Source organism: Monodon monoceros, unplaced genomic scaffold (genome assembly GCF_005190385.1).
Source record: "Monodon monoceros isolate NGI ecotype Baffin Bay Population unplaced genomic scaffold, NGI_Narwhal_1 Super_Scaffold_12, whole genome shotgun sequence".
NCBI classification, from domain to species: Eukaryota; Metazoa; Chordata; class Mammalia; order Artiodactyla; family Monodontidae; genus Monodon; species Monodon monoceros.
The window spans coordinates 57075786-57095717 of NW_021703768.1; the positions used below are offsets into that span (position 1 = coordinate 57075786).

At 44.1% G+C, this 19932-nt stretch overlaps 1 protein-coding gene across 3 annotated transcripts in view; it reads right to left on the bottom strand.

Annotated features, from left to right (window-relative positions):
• ZNF366 (zinc finger protein 366) overlaps positions 1–19932 on the bottom strand; it is a 67605-nt gene that overhangs the window by 18892 nt on the left and 28781 nt on the right. For 2 of the 3 annotated variants that reach the window (XM_029217058.1, XM_029217059.1), the window contains 2 exons: positions 3416–4773; positions 64–255 (listed from right to left, as the gene is read on the bottom strand). In XM_029217058.1, coding sequence (XP_029072891.1) covers positions 64–255; positions 3416–4759 — 1536 coding nt within the window. In that variant the 5' untranslated portion in view covers positions 4760–4773. Of the gene's footprint in view, positions 1–63; positions 256–3415; positions 4793–19932 lie in introns of those variants that run through there. The other variant, XM_029217060.1, reaches the window with a different exon arrangement.

The window sequence follows — 19932 nt, forward strand, 5'->3', positions numbered from 1 at the left end:
CTGCGCACCTGCACAGCCCCTCTGAGCCCTCCCTCTCCATGCTCCTCCCGGGCAGCCGCCCACCTTGCATTTGAAGGGCTTCACATCCGAGTGGACGATCATGTGCGCCTTGAGGGTCTGTTTCTGCACGAAACTCTTGTAGCACAGGTGACACTGGTAGGCGCGGATGTTGGTGTGGATTAGCACGTGTCTCTTCATGTTGGCCAGCAGAGTGAACTCCCGCCCGCAGATCCCGCATTTGTGCTCCTTCACGCCCTGGGAGGGGTCAAGACGCAAAAGAACCGTGGTTAGCAGGTAGCAGACTTTCATCAGGACAGTAGTCTTTGCTTTTCTCTCTGCCACATAAATCCACGAAGGATTTGGTGAAAGATGTTGAGTTCCAAATGGTGTGCCTGTAGCCTTGTTAAACCACTATTTTCTTGAAAAGTGTCGATTACGTAATCCTTTTTTTCTTCTAAAAACCATAAACTAGCCAGACTGCTAGAGGAAAAGAAAGCTACTGGTTTTGTTGCTCCTGCTGCTGCTGGGGTTAATTCTATGGTAACAGTTCTCAGGGATTAATAAGACTTTGGTAAGAGCACCATGGAATGAATGGTATGTGAAATGAGTCTAATCCGGCTTTCGTGATAATGAAAAAACAAAACCCCCTAAACTGATAATATCATTTCCCATATGAAAACCAATGTTCTCTTGAGTTCTCATTAATGGATTTGAAAATCCAAGAAGAACAACTCACATCCACACTTCAAAAAACTACAACTCGATAATCGCCTCTTGAGATGGTCCCCTGGGCTCCCACGGGCCACAGTGGCCTCTGTGTGATTTGGCTATGGAGCCTCCAAGCTGGCTTCTGATAGAGCAATTTGGCAGAGGAAAGCTTTCTGAATTAGAAAAGGGGAAAGAAGAAGATTTTCTAGTTCCCTTGCTGTTTGTGAAGTGTTTTAATACTTAAGCATCAATGCCCTCAACTGAAAGCACTTCTGGGGACTCTCGGCGTGAGTAGAGTATTACCTAATCCTGACTAACCAGTGCTTGTCTGAAACGGCCGTTGCAAGAAATCTTGACCCAGAATGACTTTTTGGAAGGACCCAGAACCATGGTATTAAAACTAGGTTATTACAGGTTTAGAACAAGTCATTTAGCTAACAACTGTATCTTATAAAACCCATATGGCCTGATATTCATAGTGACCTAAGGCAGGAGGGGCTCCAAGGTTCCCTCTGCCTATATTTTCATTTCTTTAATTTGGGACATGGTAAGAGAGTACCACTCCTCAGTTTAGGTGAGGCCATGGCACTAAAGGGTGAGTTTGGGTCTCTGCCCAGCTGCTTACTGGCTGCATAACCTTAGATGAGTCCCGCAGCCTTTCCTGGTGAAGGCTTCCTCATCTCAAGTTGAAGTGCTGGGACATGAGAACCCGGGGGCTCTTTCTGACTGGAATACTGTCTAGTCTAGATGATTGCAGCTGACTACGGATTTATGCTAATGAAGAGATCTAAATTTTAATGTCCTCCTAAGAAGATGAATTTTTAAAATGTGTTGCATATTCAAACAGTGAGTTTAAAAGTATTAAATTAATAAAAACTATTTTCTTGATGGGTTTAAAATTTACTTCAGCATCTTTCTGCTCAAGATTGTCCCTATACTTGGTTATGATCTAGTTAGCACCTACTTATGGCTGTTTTTGGAATTCTCTAAAGAGAATTCTGTGAACAAAGTAAAATTCACATGTGGGCTGGCCTAGACCTCAAGTAAACGAGAGACTGGACACAGCTTAGGGAACAAAGGAAGCTGCTGTGTCTTTAATAAGATCAGTGAAATCTCAGAGAGGGGACCTGCGGAGCTGCTGGGTGAAGGGAAAGAGGGAGTAGTCCTGATAGTTGTGTTCAAGAGCTCAGGTGCTAGAGACAGAGATGCTGGGTGACTTCCCATGGCTTGGTATCTTCATCCGCAAATCTGGAGTCACGATACCCATAGTAGCTCTTACAGTTGTTGAAGAGGATTAAATGAGACGTACAGTACCTGGCACTTAGCAAGTGCTCAGTAAATACTACCTCTCACTGTTTGCTGACTCTTTTAATTAAAATGCATTTTGCTTCCTAATTCAAACAAGACCTATTTCAGATACTAGGCTCTTTCCTCCACTTTGAGTTCATCTTCTACCATCTTACAGAATTTTTATGTGTTCTAAAATGCATTTCTGATTCCTCTTCCACACATATAGGAGTCCCTGGAATTAGCACATGGCCCCCCTGGTGGCTGACTCTCAGTTCAGGCTCCTTGTTGATGGCTCCTGCACTAGGCAGGCACCTCCTCTCTGGATGCATCTAAGGTGCCTTTTGCAGGGCAGCTGTTTGTGCAGAGCCCACGAGGCAGTCATGCATTTTGTCCATATTTGGTCCTAACCTATCAAATGAAACCCACAATGCCAGAGCAGAAATATTATCTTGGCTGAGCAAAGTCCTCCACTGACCTTTCAGAATGAAAGAATGTTTTAGAAACTCTGGCTTGCTAGAAGTCTCTTCTGCCAAGAAAACCACTTGAGGTCAAGGGTGTGAGAGTAGAGTTCAGTGGGGCAAACTTCCCCTCTTGGAAGCTCAAAGCAGACCCAAGTTAGCTTGGCTGGGTAAGAGTTCAGGAACGCACTGGGGCCTTGTTTTAGTTCATCCTGAATGACTCCAGGGCTTTGTCTGCAAACTAGGCTGAACTTAGACATGCAGGCCTATATTTCTCCTTGAAGACCTGAGGCTGGGGAAGGTAAAACCAAACCCAACAGAGAAGAATGCTCTCTCATGCCTCCTATAATACAAACCACAGAGCACTGCCACCAACTAGGCAGAAGCTCAATGGAGGAAGCACAGACCCGGCTGGACCCAGGCCAGGCTCTGCTCCCCTCAAAGCCACCTGCAAATGAAGCAGTTGAGGGAGAAAATAAAGCAAAAGCCACAACTAGCCAAAACTTTAGCAGAAAAAGACCAAGAGAATGTTCTAGAGTTTTCTAGAAGGCTCCGATTCGTGTATCCCAGGCACAAAGCTGGTCTTGGGTAGATAGGGACTGACGCACCCTCATGCTAGCGCCCCGGATGAAGTTTCCAGAAATAAAATTTTAGGGATTCTGGGAGGCGAACAAGCACCAGCCCAAGCACCAGCTGCTTCCTGCATCCTTCCGCACCCTCCTCTCCAAACTGCATTCTTTCTTTCTAGGACCGCCTGAGACTCCAGAAGTCGAGACGGGAAAGGGCTTGATGGCTAGTCTCCTCGTTCTCCCCCATTTCAAGGCGAGGAAGAAGAACGTCTGGGCTCAGGTAAGGGACGCCTCCTGCCCAGGGTGACACGTGTCAGGGTTGGGAAGCAGCGCGGGTCTCCCGGGCCCTCGGCCCGGGACTCGCTCCTCTCCCCTGGGGCCCCGCAGTACCTTGTGCGTGAGGGAGTGCTGCTTGAGGTGGTGGGGCTGCACGAACTCCATGCCGCACTCGGAGCAGATGTAGGGCCGGATGTCCTTGTGCTTCATCATGTGGTTCTGAAGCTGACTCGGGTACTGGAAGGTCTTGTCGCATTCGGAGCAGCTGTACTGGATGGGGCCGCGGTGCGTGGTGAGGTGCCTCTTCAGCTGGGCCAGAGTGGGGAAGTCGAGGCCGCACTCCACGCAGATGTTCTCCCGCCCACTGGCGTGCTTGGCCTCGTGGGCCTTGAGCTCGCTGGGGTAGGCGAAGCCCCGGCCGCACACGCGGCAGTTGTGCGGCTTCACCTCGCTGTGCTGCATCATGTGGCGCTTCAGGTGGCTGGTCTGGGTAAAGGCCTTGTGGCACACCTGGCATTTGTGGGGCCGCGTGCCCTGGTGGGTCAGCATGTGCGTGTGCAGGTGGCTGAGCTGCTTGAAGAGCTTCCCGCAGCGGCTGCACGCGTGCGGCTTGATGCCGCTGTGGCCCAGGATGTGGGTCACCAGGTTGTACTTGGAGGTGTAGGACTTCTCGCAGGTGGGGCACTGCCAGCGCTTCTGCGCGCCGCCCACGTCCACGTAGTAGCTGTCGTCGATCTGCACGTTCACGTCCACCCTCTCCACCTTCTGCTTGGTCTCCTCGCTCTCCCGCGGCTCGGCTTTGCGGGGCAGCATTGGCTCTGGGGGCCGCTTGGGCAGGAAGGTGTGCCGGCTGAAGGGGAAGGGCGAGGCCGAGGGCACGAAGAAGGGGAACACGAGGCCCGGGGGCACTTTGGGGTAATAGGGGTAGGGCGTGGGCAGGAACGGAGAGGGCGCGGCCCACGTGGCGCTGGGCTTCACGGGCTCCTGCTTGACGGCCTTGCCCCCCAGGTGCTCCAGGCTGCGGTAGAACTGAAAGCCCACGTTGCACAGGTCGATCATCCGCGAGTCGTACTTGGGCCGTGGCGGCGGCGGTGGCGGCGGCGGCGGCGGGAAGAGCAGGCGTAGTTCCGGGGGCCCGGGGTTCTTGCTCTCCTCCGGGTGCAGGGCAAGAGCGGCTTCTTCCGAGGGGTGGTTATAGGGCATCTTGGTGGGCATGCTCTTCCGTTTGCGAGACCCTCCTCCTTCAAAGACGCCCGGGAATCCGTCTAGGTCTCCTGGAGGAGGCTCATACCGGAACTGGGAAAATGGCCCCCGGAGAGCTTCCGGGAAGGGGTGTCTTGGAGGAGCTCTTCCTCTGGAAACCACTGGGTGCAGGCTGTGGGGGAAGGAGGGGGCCCTCTTCGCACCCAAACTGAAATGCACACCCTCGTCTTTGACCATCTTCGTTTCCTTCTGCATCCTTGGCAATTTTCCTTTAAAGAGAAAGAAACTTATCGTTAAAAAAAAAAAAAAAATCCCTTTTTCCATAAAGAGTTGTGGCTAGATGTCGGTACTAATTTATGAAGAGTAATGTTTGTTTAATACCGCTCCCCATTTATCCGAAGGCTGTTTAAAATATCATATTTTCCCCCTTGCAAACCCGGTTACTAATATGGAAAGCACTGACCTCCTGGAGTGGGACCCTAGGGCTCCTGTGTAAATCACAGCCACAAAACCATAGCTGGGGGTGGAGGAGGGGAGGTATGAGAGTGGGCTGGATTGGGAGGAAACCTGAGAACTCATCTGGCCATTGTCCCCATCTGAGATGAGGGTACCAAGGCCCAGAGAGATGAAGCAACATGCTTGAGTCCCACAGCCACTCAGGGCAGGAGTCAGAACTGGAACTCATTCTTCTGCGACTTTTCAGCCTGAGATGGAATTGCATCTGCCAGATGGCACTTTAAATGTCTTTTAGGGGCAGTTCTTCTCTAAGTGAATTGATTTCCACTGCCTCTCCCTGTCTAGGGGCCTTGGCTTCTGGAGGGTGGGGATATTGAAGGCCACACAGGAGAAGGGACTTTACTGCTTAACTCAGATGTCAGGCTTTCTGAGTATCCACCCCCAGCAAAGTGTGCTGCTGGGATATATCGAGCAGATGAAATCAATGTGATTAAGAAAAGCATATAATCCAATGTTACAGAGTCATCCTGGCAATTCATGAATTCTAATCCTCCACCTGAAGCAACTTCAGGGAAAAAATTCCAAGATCGTGAGTCTCTAAAACTGCACTTGTGTCTCTTCCTTCACGTTGGTGTCATTCAGAATAAAGCTTGGCCTTTGGTGTTGGTGACTCCTGTGGTGCCTGTCATTTCCCTGCTGAACCAATTACTGTGTCCTGGTGACAGCATCAGCTATGTCTAGGAGAGCCCGTAGGGCCAGAATCTAAACCAGGGGGCCATGCTTCCTTTCACACGTCTCCTTGCCAGTTTTCTATCCTCCTCACTTGGATACAAGTGGAAAGAGCCAAGTGGCTGACTTCACATTTCCAGTGAAGCCCTTTCTACCTAGATCCTCTGAGCTTGAATGGGATTGGTCCCCTTTGCTCAGCAGAGGCTCCCACAGAACCAGTCAGCCTGGTCAGGTGTCAGGTCTGACCTCAAGCCACTGAAGACAGGGCTGGGATAGGTTCTGGACTAACTCAGGTCTCTGGCCCCGGGAATGACTACATGCTGAGCAGTGCAGGGTGAGGGTTCCAGGGGTGAAAGGACCAGTGATTTTCTGTAGTCCCTGGTGAGGCAAATGCAGTTTTTACAAGTACCTGGATATTCCCAAATCACATGTGTGTCTTTATGAGAGGTTTGAGAACCACAGCACAATTAGAACAGAAATGGGTCTTTTTATGTTGGATTACCAATTCATACACAGAAATCCAACTGAGGGAAAAAATATGTGCCCTTATTATATGAATATTTGGACATTCTTTAAAACTGTTATGCGAAAGTGTTAGAGAACTAAAGCATAATTTCAATTAGTCTTTGCTTTGTGTTTCTGTGAGTGGGAAGATAGCCCTGACTTGTCTTCTTTCTGTGGGTTTGGGGCTTAGTAATTAAGAGGGGGAGTTTGACTGTCCAGCCTGTGCCCCATCCTTTTATTGCTTCTTCCTAAAATTCTTACTGAAATGCTAGGTCTTCTACCACTGCTGCCTCAAGGACCACGTACTTGTAGGAAGTGATGAGAGCAGTACGAGAATGCAATGTCTAGCTTTGTGAGTCCAGGAGGGGTGTGGGGACGCCATCAAAATGAGGGGAGTAGTGCAGCTGCTGTGAAAGGACCAGGACAAGGATGGAGAGGGCAGAGGCTCTTGGATCATTTCCTAGATCATCTCTTGCCTAATTCATCAGGTCCGGAGCCCTGGATTCACACACAGCTAACGAGGGGGTGGCCCTGGCCCACGAACTTGTTGCATCTATGAAAATAATTGGCTTTCAGACAAAGCTAATATGTCCCATTGAAATAGAGGGGGAAAAGTGGCAGCTCCTTTCTCTGGAATTTCATTTTGGCCACAGTTGGTTGTATAGGAGATCCTATTTGCAAAAAGGCTGCTCAGACTGGAGAGAACTGTTCCAGGCTGCAGTGACTAGGGCAATCCACAGCAGAGCCTATCCAAATGCAAACAGGTTCTGTTTTATTCTTATCTGGTTAAAAGTGGCAATGGTTCCTATGTCATATTAGAGAGCTTGATTGGAGAATTGGTAAAATAGACACATATCAGAACATGGGCCTTAACTTATTGAGTTTTTTGTGTATTTTATCGTTAAAAAGCTATTTGAAAGTGCATGGCTAATGCGCTGTATCATACCAGAATGTTACTTACTTGGAAAGGAGTGTTATCACTAATTTTGAAACTTGAAGTTATTTTGGTTTGTACACATTATTATGGTCTTTGTTTAATACTTTTGTTTTTAGTTGTGACATAGTCTACTAATTCACTCATTTTAATATATTAGGAGTGACACTTCTAATATAATGTTAAGTTCAAAAGCATATTTATTTTCAGTGTTTACATTTTTATTTTGTCACCATTGACCTAGTAAAGCAAAGAAACATTGTTGAACAGAGCTGATGTGATTTTTAACATAAACGGCAGAATTATGTCTCCCAAATCTAGAGATTTTACATATGTACATTTTAATTTCCTCCCTATTTTAATATGGTAAACATTTTTACCCAGTTTCTGACGTATGCATATACATACCCCACCTCTAAAATAGTAGTCTGCCTGCTCTAGAATAAAATCAGTAACTCAGGAGGTTTCAGAAAGCATTGAGATCCATCCATGGACATTTTCCCAGACCTGTAAACAGCAGCCCCTTTCTGCATAAAGATCTGAAGGAGCACTGCCAGTCCCTACAGAGGTCAAGGAGAACTAGATCTGCTTCCTTCCGACCTTCTTGAGACATAAGCTAGCTGTAGCTGCTGCTAGTTATTCATATCGCTGTCTTTTGAGTCCAGGGTGCCAAGGAGAGCCCTGGGGGGTGGGTAAAAGAATTACACCCCCAAAACAAATCCATATCAGGGATGGGGAGTGTTGAAGGGACGAGCAGGGAAAGGATGTCTTCCTCTGGAGGTCATTTATCAGTCAACTTAAAACTCTGAACGGCCTCTGCAAAAATATTAACAGATTCCTAGAAAACCTGAATGTGTGCCACCGCACGCTCCCCTCTGTCTCTAAAAATAGCTCGGCAGGCATCCAGGACAGATGCGGGATTCTTATGTAGGAGGCAAGAGAGTCTTGGGGGCAGCGTAGGGGGTGGAGGAACCGCAGCCCCTCCCCTGGCCAGTAATCTGTGGCTGCTCCCAGAAAACCAGCAGGTTAGAAGACCATTCCTCACCAGGATGTGCTGAAATAATGTGCAAAAATAAAGAACTGAAATTGTCAAAGTAGACAGCTATAGGAGAGTGCAAAGAGCATTGGTTTGGAGCCTGAGGATCTGGGTTTGAATGCTGGCTTTGTGTTAGCAGCTGTGGGAACATGAGCAAATTAATTTGGAGGTTTGATTTTCTCATCCATGAAATAGGGGTTGGGCTATCCCCATGGGGTTGTTGGAGACTTAAAATAGAATGTGTATGTGAAAGTTTATTAACACTGAACAATGTGGTAGTGCTCTTGAGTGGTAAGAAAGAATAGACACGAGAGGAGGGTTGGGGTGATGACCAGTGGATTGAAGCTGACTGACCTCATCTCTGTTTTCCAAGCTGAAGCTCTTGGTCAACAGTGACTGGCATCTGGGCCTCCTCAAAACCAAGGCTTTACCCATTTAGCCCGAGCTGGTCTTATCCCAGCAGTGAATGTGAACCACACTACAAAAGGCCAATGGGTAAAGCCAGGATAAGTTTATTTATTCAGTGTGGAGATCAACCTTCTAGTATAAGAATACTCCCCCATCCCTTCTCTATGGCTCTTTCCTCTTACGGACATATCTTTGAGCTTGCATTAGTAACAGATGACTTTGGTTACAAAAGGGATTGGGGGTTGGGTGGGGACAAAGGGGACTGGGTGGTCTCATGAGCTATTTTAGCCAGTCTGTGGGAAGCTGAGGAATTGTTCCTATTTTAATATCAGAGGTCACCTTCCAAGAGACAAGAGGACCTGTTTGTCAAACCCAAAGTTTCAGACACTGGGACAATGCTGGGTCAACACTGGCAAACCAGCTCTTGCAATGCCTGTGGGACTGTGAGGGCAGAGACTGGGTCTGTTTGATTCACTGCTGGGTTTCCAGTCCCCAGCATGATGCCTGATGCAAAGTAGATGCTCAGTAAACTGCTGTGGGATGAGAGAAGGAATGAATGGTTCTTCTTTTTAAAGTCTCCATATGGAACTTTAAATGTTTAATTTTATCTTACATTATCTAGACTGCAGGTGACTTTTGAGCGACATCCCTAATCAGATCATGAGCACACTCACATATTCTCGGGTCGTTATTGTGGGAAGAACCTGATTTACACACCTTGTGTGTGCTCTTGCTTGGCTCCGTTCCCAAGGTTACCACTCTCTGAATAGACCCTCAGGTTTAGGGTAAGCCCTAAATCCTGGCTATACTAATGCTAGGATATAAGATTCTGCAACTCAGTCAGAAAACAGATGCCTGAAAAGTCCAATAGGCAGAAGATAGAAAGACCCCTGGACTGAAACTGAAACATAAACCAAGAGTGGGTGGTCACCCTGCACTCTTCCACCCCAAGGAAATGTTTGGGAAGTTGGTAGCATCTATCCCTTGTACTAATGTGGGGTGGAGAGGGAGAGGCCTCTGAATAATCATGCATCTTCATTGCTAGAGTCAGACAATGTTCTAGGGTTCCTGGCTTTCTTCCATATATACTCAATCGCCAAACCCAATAGGCTGTAAGTCAGGAAGCAAATGGTTTGAGGAGGAAAATATTCGGTTGATCTGTGTTAAGGGAAAAAGGGACTCAGGATGTCTGCTGTAACAGGTATTATCCATAAGAGTTAGTTATGAGGAAATGGGGAATGAATGGATTTTAAAAACAAAAACAAAATCTCTTTGAACCATAAATACCAATTAGAAATGCAAGGCTTAACCAAGATGAAACTACTGGTTTAGGGAGAAAATTCTTCTAATAATGCCCTTTAATTGGGAATTCACCTACTGCACCAAAATATAAATATTCCCCAGATAAAATTACTGGTATTTTGTGGTTCTCATTGGAATCGGAGGTCAGTCCAGTAAATGCTATTAGAAGAGTCACTGTGAGTCAGCATCCCAGGGGCAGATCTATTTATCCCTACTCTACAACACTGATTTCTATTCATTCTGAAATTCATGAAAGAATATATTCTCTCACGTTCTTTATTCCTTGAACGTTTCCAGTGTTTCATTGGAAAACATTACATTTTACTACTGGAGACACTGACTTCCCTTTTACTTTGAGAGAATAGCACTTTACTTATGTGGTCAGCCCTGGAGCTCTGCCCTCAACAAAGACGGAGGCAGTGAGGAGGTGCAAGTGGAGGAGAAGCTTAAGAATAAGAAGCAGTGCTGAGAGCAGCGAAGGGTGGAGAGTTGTGGGAGGATAACAGAAGGGCAGGATGGGAAATGTATGGACTAATTGCCAACCTCTCTCTGTTCATACAAAGGGATCCTGTTATAAGGCTCCTCCAAAGTGGGATTTTATTGGATCACCTGGTTCTTTCTGAATTTGTGACTACAGAGACTTTGAGTCATAGAGTTAAACATTCTAATGATTCAGCATAATTGTTTTAATATATATGTAGTTGTACTGTCGAGTTCTTCATCTGCAGGTGTTTGGCAAGCAATGATTGCATTCCTGATATTGGCAGGAATAGAAGGATCTCCATATGCATCTGGCAGGTAGAGCAATATGTTCTAAAGAGATAAATGGTCTGCCTTGTCACTCCCTGGGTTAGAGGCAGAGTCAAGAAGAGGGAACCAGAAGCCTGGTAGCCAGATCTCAGAGCCCTTCTGGATGCCCCTGTGGCCCCTGTTTAATGTATAAACCTGAATTCCTTGCGTTTTGTTATAAAATGTAATCTGTCAGCCATGGCATGAGCTGAGTTTTCTAGGTTGGTCAGAAAATATTACTTGGTGATGAGACCTGTTCACATGTGAAATAGTCAATTGAACTCATATATTATTTTTTTTAAGTTCCTAAATACCGCCAAGACATAACATAAAGTCAAGTTTAGTTTTCCATTGTTTAAATTGTCCATAATGAGCATACATATGTACCATTTACATATAGATGTATTTTGTAAAGAGCCCTATTAAGACAGCAACAAGAAATTCAGCTACTAACTTGCATAGGTTAAATGGATATGGGTTTCATTTAGGAAAGTGCTTAATGCCTAGGTCTAGTGTCTGAAAAGCAGGGATAAATATAATTACTTGAGCCCTGGAACAGTTGCTAGCATGTTGGGGTTATCACTGCCCTCATGACCCATTTAAAGGAAGGAAATGAATTGGAGATATGACTTAGCAGTTCTCTCTCCCATCTCTCAGAGCTAATATATCTCTTGGGGATGGAGCTTCAACTGGAATGTTAGAATTTTTCTCCTAATTTCTTTGGAGTAATGTCCTTAGAATATATCTCAATTTTGTTGTTGTTTTATGTTCACAGATCAAGTAAACTTGATACACCCACTCCTAGCCAAGCAAATAGACACATGCATATTCAAAAGCTTCATTTTGTCTGTCTCTGAGGATGACTGCATATACCGTCTGGTGGGCCTTAGAATTGGTAGATAATACCAGAAAATATGATGTCTGGCAAGCAAAAGTAGTAAGAATCAACACATAATAGATGAGGTTAGCCATCTGTGGAAGGAACCTATTTAAAAATGTCACTCAAGGCAATATTTTTGTGTGGAGGGGAGTAAAAAACTGTTTTGTATCATGATTGTGGTAGTGGTTACACAACTCAAATAGAACACAAAAAATGAATTTTACTGTATATAAACTCAAATAAGTTAAAAAATATAAAAGAAACATACAACAAATGTTACTCTGTACATTATAAAAGGAGTAATTGAGGATATTTGGGAAATATCCAACAACAGTTAAGGTGACCAGATTCTACTCTCTAATCAATTCATATCTTTGGAATGCATCCAATAATATGCATATGGTATATAAAGAGGGGTCCTGGGTTTTAAAAATTTGATGATCTAAATTCCTGCTCTATCCAAAGGGGAGACTTTATATATGGCAGATACTAGCTTTTTTTTTTTTTTTTTTTTTGCATGTATTCTATTCAATAAGAACATTGTGAGGCAGGGATTGTGCATTAAGTTATACTTCAAGGTCTTCTAATCTTTGGCCCTTCTTGGATGTTCAGCAAATAGTCCAACACTCTTTGAACGTAAAGTAGTCTGCTATTAGTGGATAAGATCATTCTGGTGACTAGAAAATATACTCCTACCCCTTGTCAATTAATAGGTTGATATTGACAGTTAGGTCCATAGATCACTCTTATGAATGAATCATTTACCCTGAGACTGATTAACTGAGTGCTCTTACAAAATGGAACTCATGAATCTCCAAACCCACTGACCAAATCCTGAGTCATGTCAGCCCCACCAGGAGCTGCTACCCCATGAAGTCTACCTGAGCAGCCAGCTGCCTTCCTTCTCTGATACCTTTCACTGAATATATTAGCCAGACTGTCCCAAGTTTCTACAGGGCAGGAGGTGGAAAGAACCTCACCTACTGGTGGCTTTATGGAGACTTAGAGGTGAAACTTTCCATTCCACCAGAACTGGAAGAAAATTCCTCACTTCTCTGAAGTCTATCACATTTGTTTGATGTTCCACTCCTTGACTGGGTCCTGTGCTGCTAGTCACCTTTCTGTGTGGGTGGGTAGCTTATATTTCTAACAGAATCCGGTAGAAAGTCAGAAACTTTCCTGTTGCCTTATATATTGTTGGGATCTAATCATTACTTGGGAATTTATTTGACAAATGCCATGTTCTAGCTTGCTCTTGCTCCGTGATCCCAAGCAGAATTTTGTGTTACATGAAAGAAGGAATAACTGCTTTACCTGGCCTGTCCCAATTCATCCTGAGCCAACTTCACATCAATAAACTGCCAAGAACATCTCCAGTGAGGAGAGGGGTTTAGTGAAGGTGTAGCAATGACTAGGGTTGTGCTTTTCAGAAAACATGGCCCCCTCTGCTTTATCCTGGCTCAGAATCTTTGGCCAGTATGTGCTGCATTCCTTTGACCTGGAAGATGGAATGTCTTATTACACTGAAGTAATATGAATGATTGTGGGAGGGCTCTGGAAATGCCGAAGGGCACAGTGATCAAATGCCACTGAGTCTCCCAGGGAACGTGTCACCGTAGAGTACAACATGCCCACGTTCTAGCAAACAATATCCCGGGAGGGCAGGCCACCACCATTTCTCTCACTTACTCGACAACTCCAAGTGCCCCATGCTCTCCTGGCAAATGCTCATTAGCTTTGTGGAAACACCCATCCTAATGGGCAAGTGGATCTGTGACCTCACCCTTTCTTTTTATTTTTACATGCGTAGGATTCCTGTTCTTTTTCTGCCTTCTGATGAACGATTACTCTTCTTTTTTTCCCTTATACTTTTTAGTTCAAAATCTTCTCACTGATCTGCTTTCTGTTGACTTTTCTATTGATTCTGCTCACTAAAATCATTCTTGGAAAATATATATACTTACAAAATATATAGACTTATCTCCTCATGTACTTGTACCCATAACCCATCTTTGGCAAGAAACACAGGAATCTTGTAATATTAGTTGCCTCTGGGGAGAAAGACTGTGTGGCTCGGGGTGGAAGGCTTGGGAGTCTATCTAGCAGCCAGGTTACCCACTTTAGGAGGGACCAGTCCCATCAGAGTCTGTAGGAAGGTGCCGCTCAGTTGTACAGCTCCCTGGGCAGAGAGGAGACTTTTAAATGTATACCCTTTCAACTTATATTTTTGTACACTCTGACTGCCTTAGCTATTCACATACTTGCATTTAAAATATAAAAATGCATATTGTCTTTCAAACAGCAAACATTCAGACAAAATTAGTCTTGAAATCCCCTTCCTTTTGAATGCTGAACAATTCTCTTGAAGCGTTTCTTTGGACTCTCCATTTTTCTGCCCCTGGCAGAGTTTACCCTGGTTTATACTTTGGGCATGCAGCTTTCTGACCCAGGCTTATATCAACAAGGAAATAAGTATAAGCAGCCACAAAGACCGCATGAAGAAAGTCAGGTGTGTATAAGTCACAAATAAACTACATTCAACCTTGGAAGTTAAGATAAAGATGAGTCTGACTTGAAGATTCACAATAATTACAGAATCACACTGCAAATATGACTAATCCGGTTTCTCCATTCTACCCACCCCTGAGTTTTTCCTTGGCTCCTTCCCCAATGCTGAGAGGGAACACTAAGATGCTAAGGATGAGATTGTTGGATTGGGGGCAATGTCAGGTCCTCCCCCCGGGCCTCAAGGTAGTTAAGGATAAAAGTATGATCGTATTTATGCCACTGCAGAATCATGAAATGTCAAAGCGCAAAGCATGCTCCAGCCCTCAGATGGGATTAGCCCCTCCTTCCTCTCAGCCCCCGAGTCTGTACCCACGCCCCTGATGTAGCCTCCGCCCGGAGTATTGCAGCCATCTGCCTCCGCAACACACTGTGGTCCCCTTGCGGTCGGGACTAATTCCCAGACTTTTCTGTGTCTTCGCTGACTTGTACAAATGACTGGTACTTACTAACATTTTTAAGTAATACATTTTCAAATCGCAATAATTTTCTAGTCTTAAAATGATTTCATTCTGTTTTTATATGTAATAATATATAATGTAAGATACTCTAGGACTTGTTATTGCTTCAGCATGTCTCTGATTCTGGGATTTTTCTTTATCAATTTCTCCTTTCTAATAAGTTCTGTCTCATCCACCCCAAATGTTAACTTTCTACATAGAAAAAAGGACCAAGAAGTCAGTTTGCCAACACCTTGCATCCTGACCATTCATTCTTGGGTGGTCTTTACAAAATCCTGTTCGTTGTTCCTTGGACATGACTATTAGCTTCTCACCTTCTTCCCATTCCCATACCTAGTCTTCTGGTTCAAGTGCCCACCACATCACAGTAGGGTTACTTTCAACAGTTTCCATCCACTCTTCCAGATCTTCCTTCTCCTTCCTTCCAAATCCCTTGAATACCAATGCCAATTCCATCGTCTGAAAATTCATCAATTTTCAATATTTTTTTGGCTGCACTGCACGCTTGCAGGATCTTAGTTCCCTGACCAGGGGTTGAACCAAGGTCCCTTGCAGTAGGAGCTCAGGGTCCTAACCACTGGACCGCCAGGGAATTCCCTGAAAATTCATCATTTTTCCTAAGACAACTCTCTGTTCAGGATCATACAACAATCGTGTGTAGAGATTGCTAATTGCTGCTCCAATATCCATTCCCCCTTCCTTGAGAAATGGAACCCTGATTTTGCTTGTGGTGACAATGTGCCCAGCAAAAACACTAACCTTCCCAGACATTCTTTCAGTTAGGGTACCTAGTGCCACAGTTCTGGCCAATACAGATGTAAGCAGAAGGCTGCTAGGAATTCCTGAGAAAGCCTTTGCATTCCTAATACAGAAACCACCCACTTTATCCTTTCCTGTCTCTTTTTTCTGCCTGAAATGTGGTTATAAGGCTGGAGGTGGAGCAGCCATATTGGAACCGTGAAGCAGTAAAGTTAATGACAATGCCTTCCACAAATCATGGCAGAGGGGAAGAGGGAAAGTGTCATTGTGGAACTCTTGAACCCACTTGGTGCTAGTCTTCTTGCTTTCTGAGAAAATGAATCCTTTACTTGCTTAAGAAAATGTATTCAGATTTCTGCGGTTTGTAACTAAACACATTCCCCATCTGATACACAGAGCAAATCAAATGTAAATATCTCTCCCTGACCTTCCAAGTCCTTTATAAGCAGGTCCAGCTCAATTCCCTTTTTCTCTAAAATTCTCTCAACCCCAGTGAGACCAGGCCTTCACTATTCTCTACATGGGGCAAACTAATTCCTACCTCTTTGCCCTTACTTAGATTGGTTGGTCATCCAGGAATATTCTTTCTATTGACCCACCTCTTCTTCCAGACTGAACTTAGATTCAGCTTCTTTCTGGAAACTTTTTTCCCTACTCTTATGCCCAATTATCTCTCCCAAGAAAATAAATCCTACTGCATCATCTCATGGAACCCTGGAGATTCCCTAAGAAATTAAAAGTAGAACTACCATACAATTCAGCAGTTCCACTGCTGGGTACGTATCCAAAGAAAACAAAACTATTATCTCAAAGAGGTATCTGTACTCCCATGTTTGTCGCAGCATAATTCACAATAGCCAAGGTATGAAAACAACCTAAGTCAATCTAAAGTTATGTAATCTAACGTTACAGATCTCCCCACCTTCCACCTCTCTTTCACAGCCCCAGCTTTACTTTCCTGGCAGAACGATTAGAATATATCTTGGCCATTCATTTATTTATTGTCTGTCTTGCCCCACTGGGCCATAAATTTTGTGAGACCAGGTACCTTGCCTATGTTCTTCACTGTTTTACCCACCTAGAAGAGTGCCTGGCACATAGTAGGTCAACACGTTAGGATCATTTGGGGAGTCTTAAACATGTAACACCCCCCCACACACACACCTAAAATAAATGCAATGCCTAGACCCCTCCCCAGACCTGTATTACATCAGGATCTCTGGGGGTGGGGCTCCAGGTAAGGCACTGGTGTTTTTTAAGAGCTCTGTAGTTGATCCTCATGGCCATTCAAGGTTAAGAACTACATTAGGGAGGTGCTCGATACAGAGCCTACACAATTAGGGAAGCACGAGCGGGCATGAGGGTGGCGGTAAAGGAGGGATTCTGATGGAAGAATCCCTGTGACTTGCAGTCATCCCTGCCTTTCCGCCTCCTACCCAGGCTCCTAGTGATGGGGTGTGAGGGTGAGGAGAAGATTCTTCTCTATGCCAAGGCTGAGTTGATGAAGCATAGCCCATGGCAGTGGCCACTTTGGGGTCCAGGTAATCCACAAAGGAAAGCATCCTGGAGAGGTCATGCTGTACCTGGTGAGAGGAAGGGCACCACAGTGCACTGTTTGCACACATACAAGTCCTAGACTGGAGAAGCCTCCTGACCCTTTTCCTCCTCCCAGGCCTCCAACCCACCCCAGGGCCCTGCCTAGCCACCTTGCAAGAAGCTGAGCTGGAGATTTGCACCCACCCTCAATGCCCCACCACAGGGATGGCTCTTCTTGGCTCTTTTAACCTGCAAAGGTTGACAATAAGGAAGAGGTACGAGAAGATGTTCTCCCTACATGATTATGATACTTCTGAAAGGTTGAGCTGTGGGATTTTTTTTTTTTTCACTTCTCTCCTGGAAATCACCTCCATATGCTGACTGGACTGTAGGATAAGACTTCTTCTTTACACTGAGAAAGCATTTCCCACTATATTTAGGAGACAAGTGGAACTGCTAATTTTTCAGCTTCCTTAATGGCTTTCAATGCTATTTGTCAAGGCTGATTTACTTTAAAAATTTTTTTTTTAAATTTTCTAACAATAAACAACTAGATGTAAAATCTTCCCTTGTACTTTGATTGGTGGTTCACACCTTTTGGAATATCTAGCTCATAATTTCAGAAGGAAGCAGCTGGTACTCGACGTTTAATTCCAACAAAATGCCTCATTCAATTCCCCCTCTCCCAGATAGGGTACACAGGCAATTGGAAAATATTCAGTGACACTGATCCAAATGTCCACATTAAGTGTGGAGAAAAGGTAGAGTATGCTTTTAATATCCTGGAAGCTGAGCTAATGGCATTGAAATGTCTGATCTTAAGAAAACATGATTGTGGCAAGAAAGGGTGACTATTTTAGCTGCTGTTGATATCTGCATGGGGAACCTTTGAAACTAGAGTAAACACACAGGTTTTTGTTCCTGAGTCTGGGTGAGTGTTTTACCCAAGGAGCTTTGCTGTAAATCAATGGTTTAAGTATTAATAATGATAGGTATTGTTAACTGAGGACTCACTGTGTGCAAGGCTTTTACATAGATTATCTTGTTCAATCACTACTTTAATTATCCCTATTTTATAGATAAGGAATTTGAGGCATAATGAGTATAAATAATTTGTCTAAGGTCACATAGCCTGGAAGTAGTAGCTCGTAGCCAGGGGTTGGCACACTTTTACTGTAAAGGGTCAAAGAGTAAACTTTTTTGGCTTTGTGAAGCCTACAGACTCCATTGCAACTACTCAACCCTGCTGTTGTAACGAAAGCAGCTATAGTCACCATGTGAATAAATGGGAGTGGCTGTGTTCCAGTAAAACTTTACTGGCGGGCTTCCCTGGTGGTGCAGTGGTTGAGAGTCTGCCTGCCGATGCAGGGGACACGGGTTCGTGCCCTGGTCCGGGAAGATCCCACATGTCACGGAGCGGCTGCGCCCGTGAGCCATGGCCGCTGAGCCTGTACATCTGGAGCCTGTGCTCCACAACGGGAGAGGCCACAACAGTGAGAGGCCTGCGTACCGCAAAAAAAAACCCAAAAAACTTTACTGGAGATAGGTATATAAATGGGAGAGAGAGAGAGAGAGAGAGAGAGAGAGAACTATATCTCAATAAAACTGGAAGAAAAGTTAAAAAAATAAATAAAATTTAAAATTATGAAATTAAATTTTAAAGGCTACTGTACTGTATATTTGAAAAAAATCCTTTAAAACAAAAGCAGGTAGTGGCAGCCTACATCATTCTCAATGGTGAAAAGCTGAAACCATTTCCTCTAAGATCAGGAATGAGACAAGGATGTCCACTCTCACCACTAGTATTCAACATAGTTTTGGAAGTTTTAGCCACAGCAATGAGAGAAGAAAAAGAAATAAAAGGAATACAAATTGGAAAAGAAGAATTAAAGCTGTCACTGTTTACAGATGACATGATACTATACATAAAGGCTCCTAAAGATGCTACCAGAAAACCACTAGAGCTAATCAATGAATTTGGTAAAGTAGCAGGATACAAAATTAATGCACAGAAATATCTTGCATTCCTATACACTAATGATGAAAAATATGAAAGAGAAATTAAGAAAACACTCCCATTTACCACTGCAACAAAAAGAATAAAATACCTAGGAATAAACCTACTTAAGGAGACAAAAGACCTGTATGCAGAAAACTATAAGACACTGGTAAAAGAAATTAAAGATGATACAAACAAATGGAGAGATATACCATGTTCTTGGATTGGAAGAATCAATATTGTGAAAATGACTATACTACCCAAAGTAATCTACAGATTCAGTGCAATCCGTATCAAACTACCACTGGCATTTTTCACATAACTAGAACAAAAAGTTTCACAATTTGTATGGAAACAAAAAAGACCCTGGATAGCCAAGGCAATCTTGAGAGAGAAAAACGGAGCTGGAGAAATCAGGATCCCTGACTTCAGACTATACTACAAAGCTACAGTAATCAAAACAGTATGGTACTGGCACAAAAACAGAAATATAGATCCGTGGAACAGGATAGAAAGCCCAGAGATAAACCCATGCACATATGGTCACCTTATTTTTGATAAAGGAGGCAAGAATATACAATGGAGAAAAGACAGCCTCTTCAATAAGTGGTGCTGGGAAAACTGGACAGCTACATGTAAAAGAATGAAATTAGAACACTCCCTAACACCATATACAAAAATAAACTCAAAATAGATTAAAGACCTAAATCTAAGGCCAGACACTATAAAACTCTTAGAGGAAAACATAGGCAGAACACTCTATGACATAAATCACAGCAATATCCTTTTTGACCCACCTCCTAGAGAAATGTAAATAAAACAAAAATAAACAAATGGGACCTAGTGAAACTTAAAAGCTTTTGCATAGCAAAGGAAAACATAAACAAGATGAAAAGACAACCCTCAGAATGGGAGAAAATATTTGCAGATGAAGCAACTGACAAAGGATTAATCTCCAAAATTTACAAGCAGCTCATGCAACTCAACATCAAAAAGAACAAACAACCCAATCCAAAAATGGGCAGAAGACCTAAATAGACATTTCTCCAAAGAAGATATACAGATTGCCA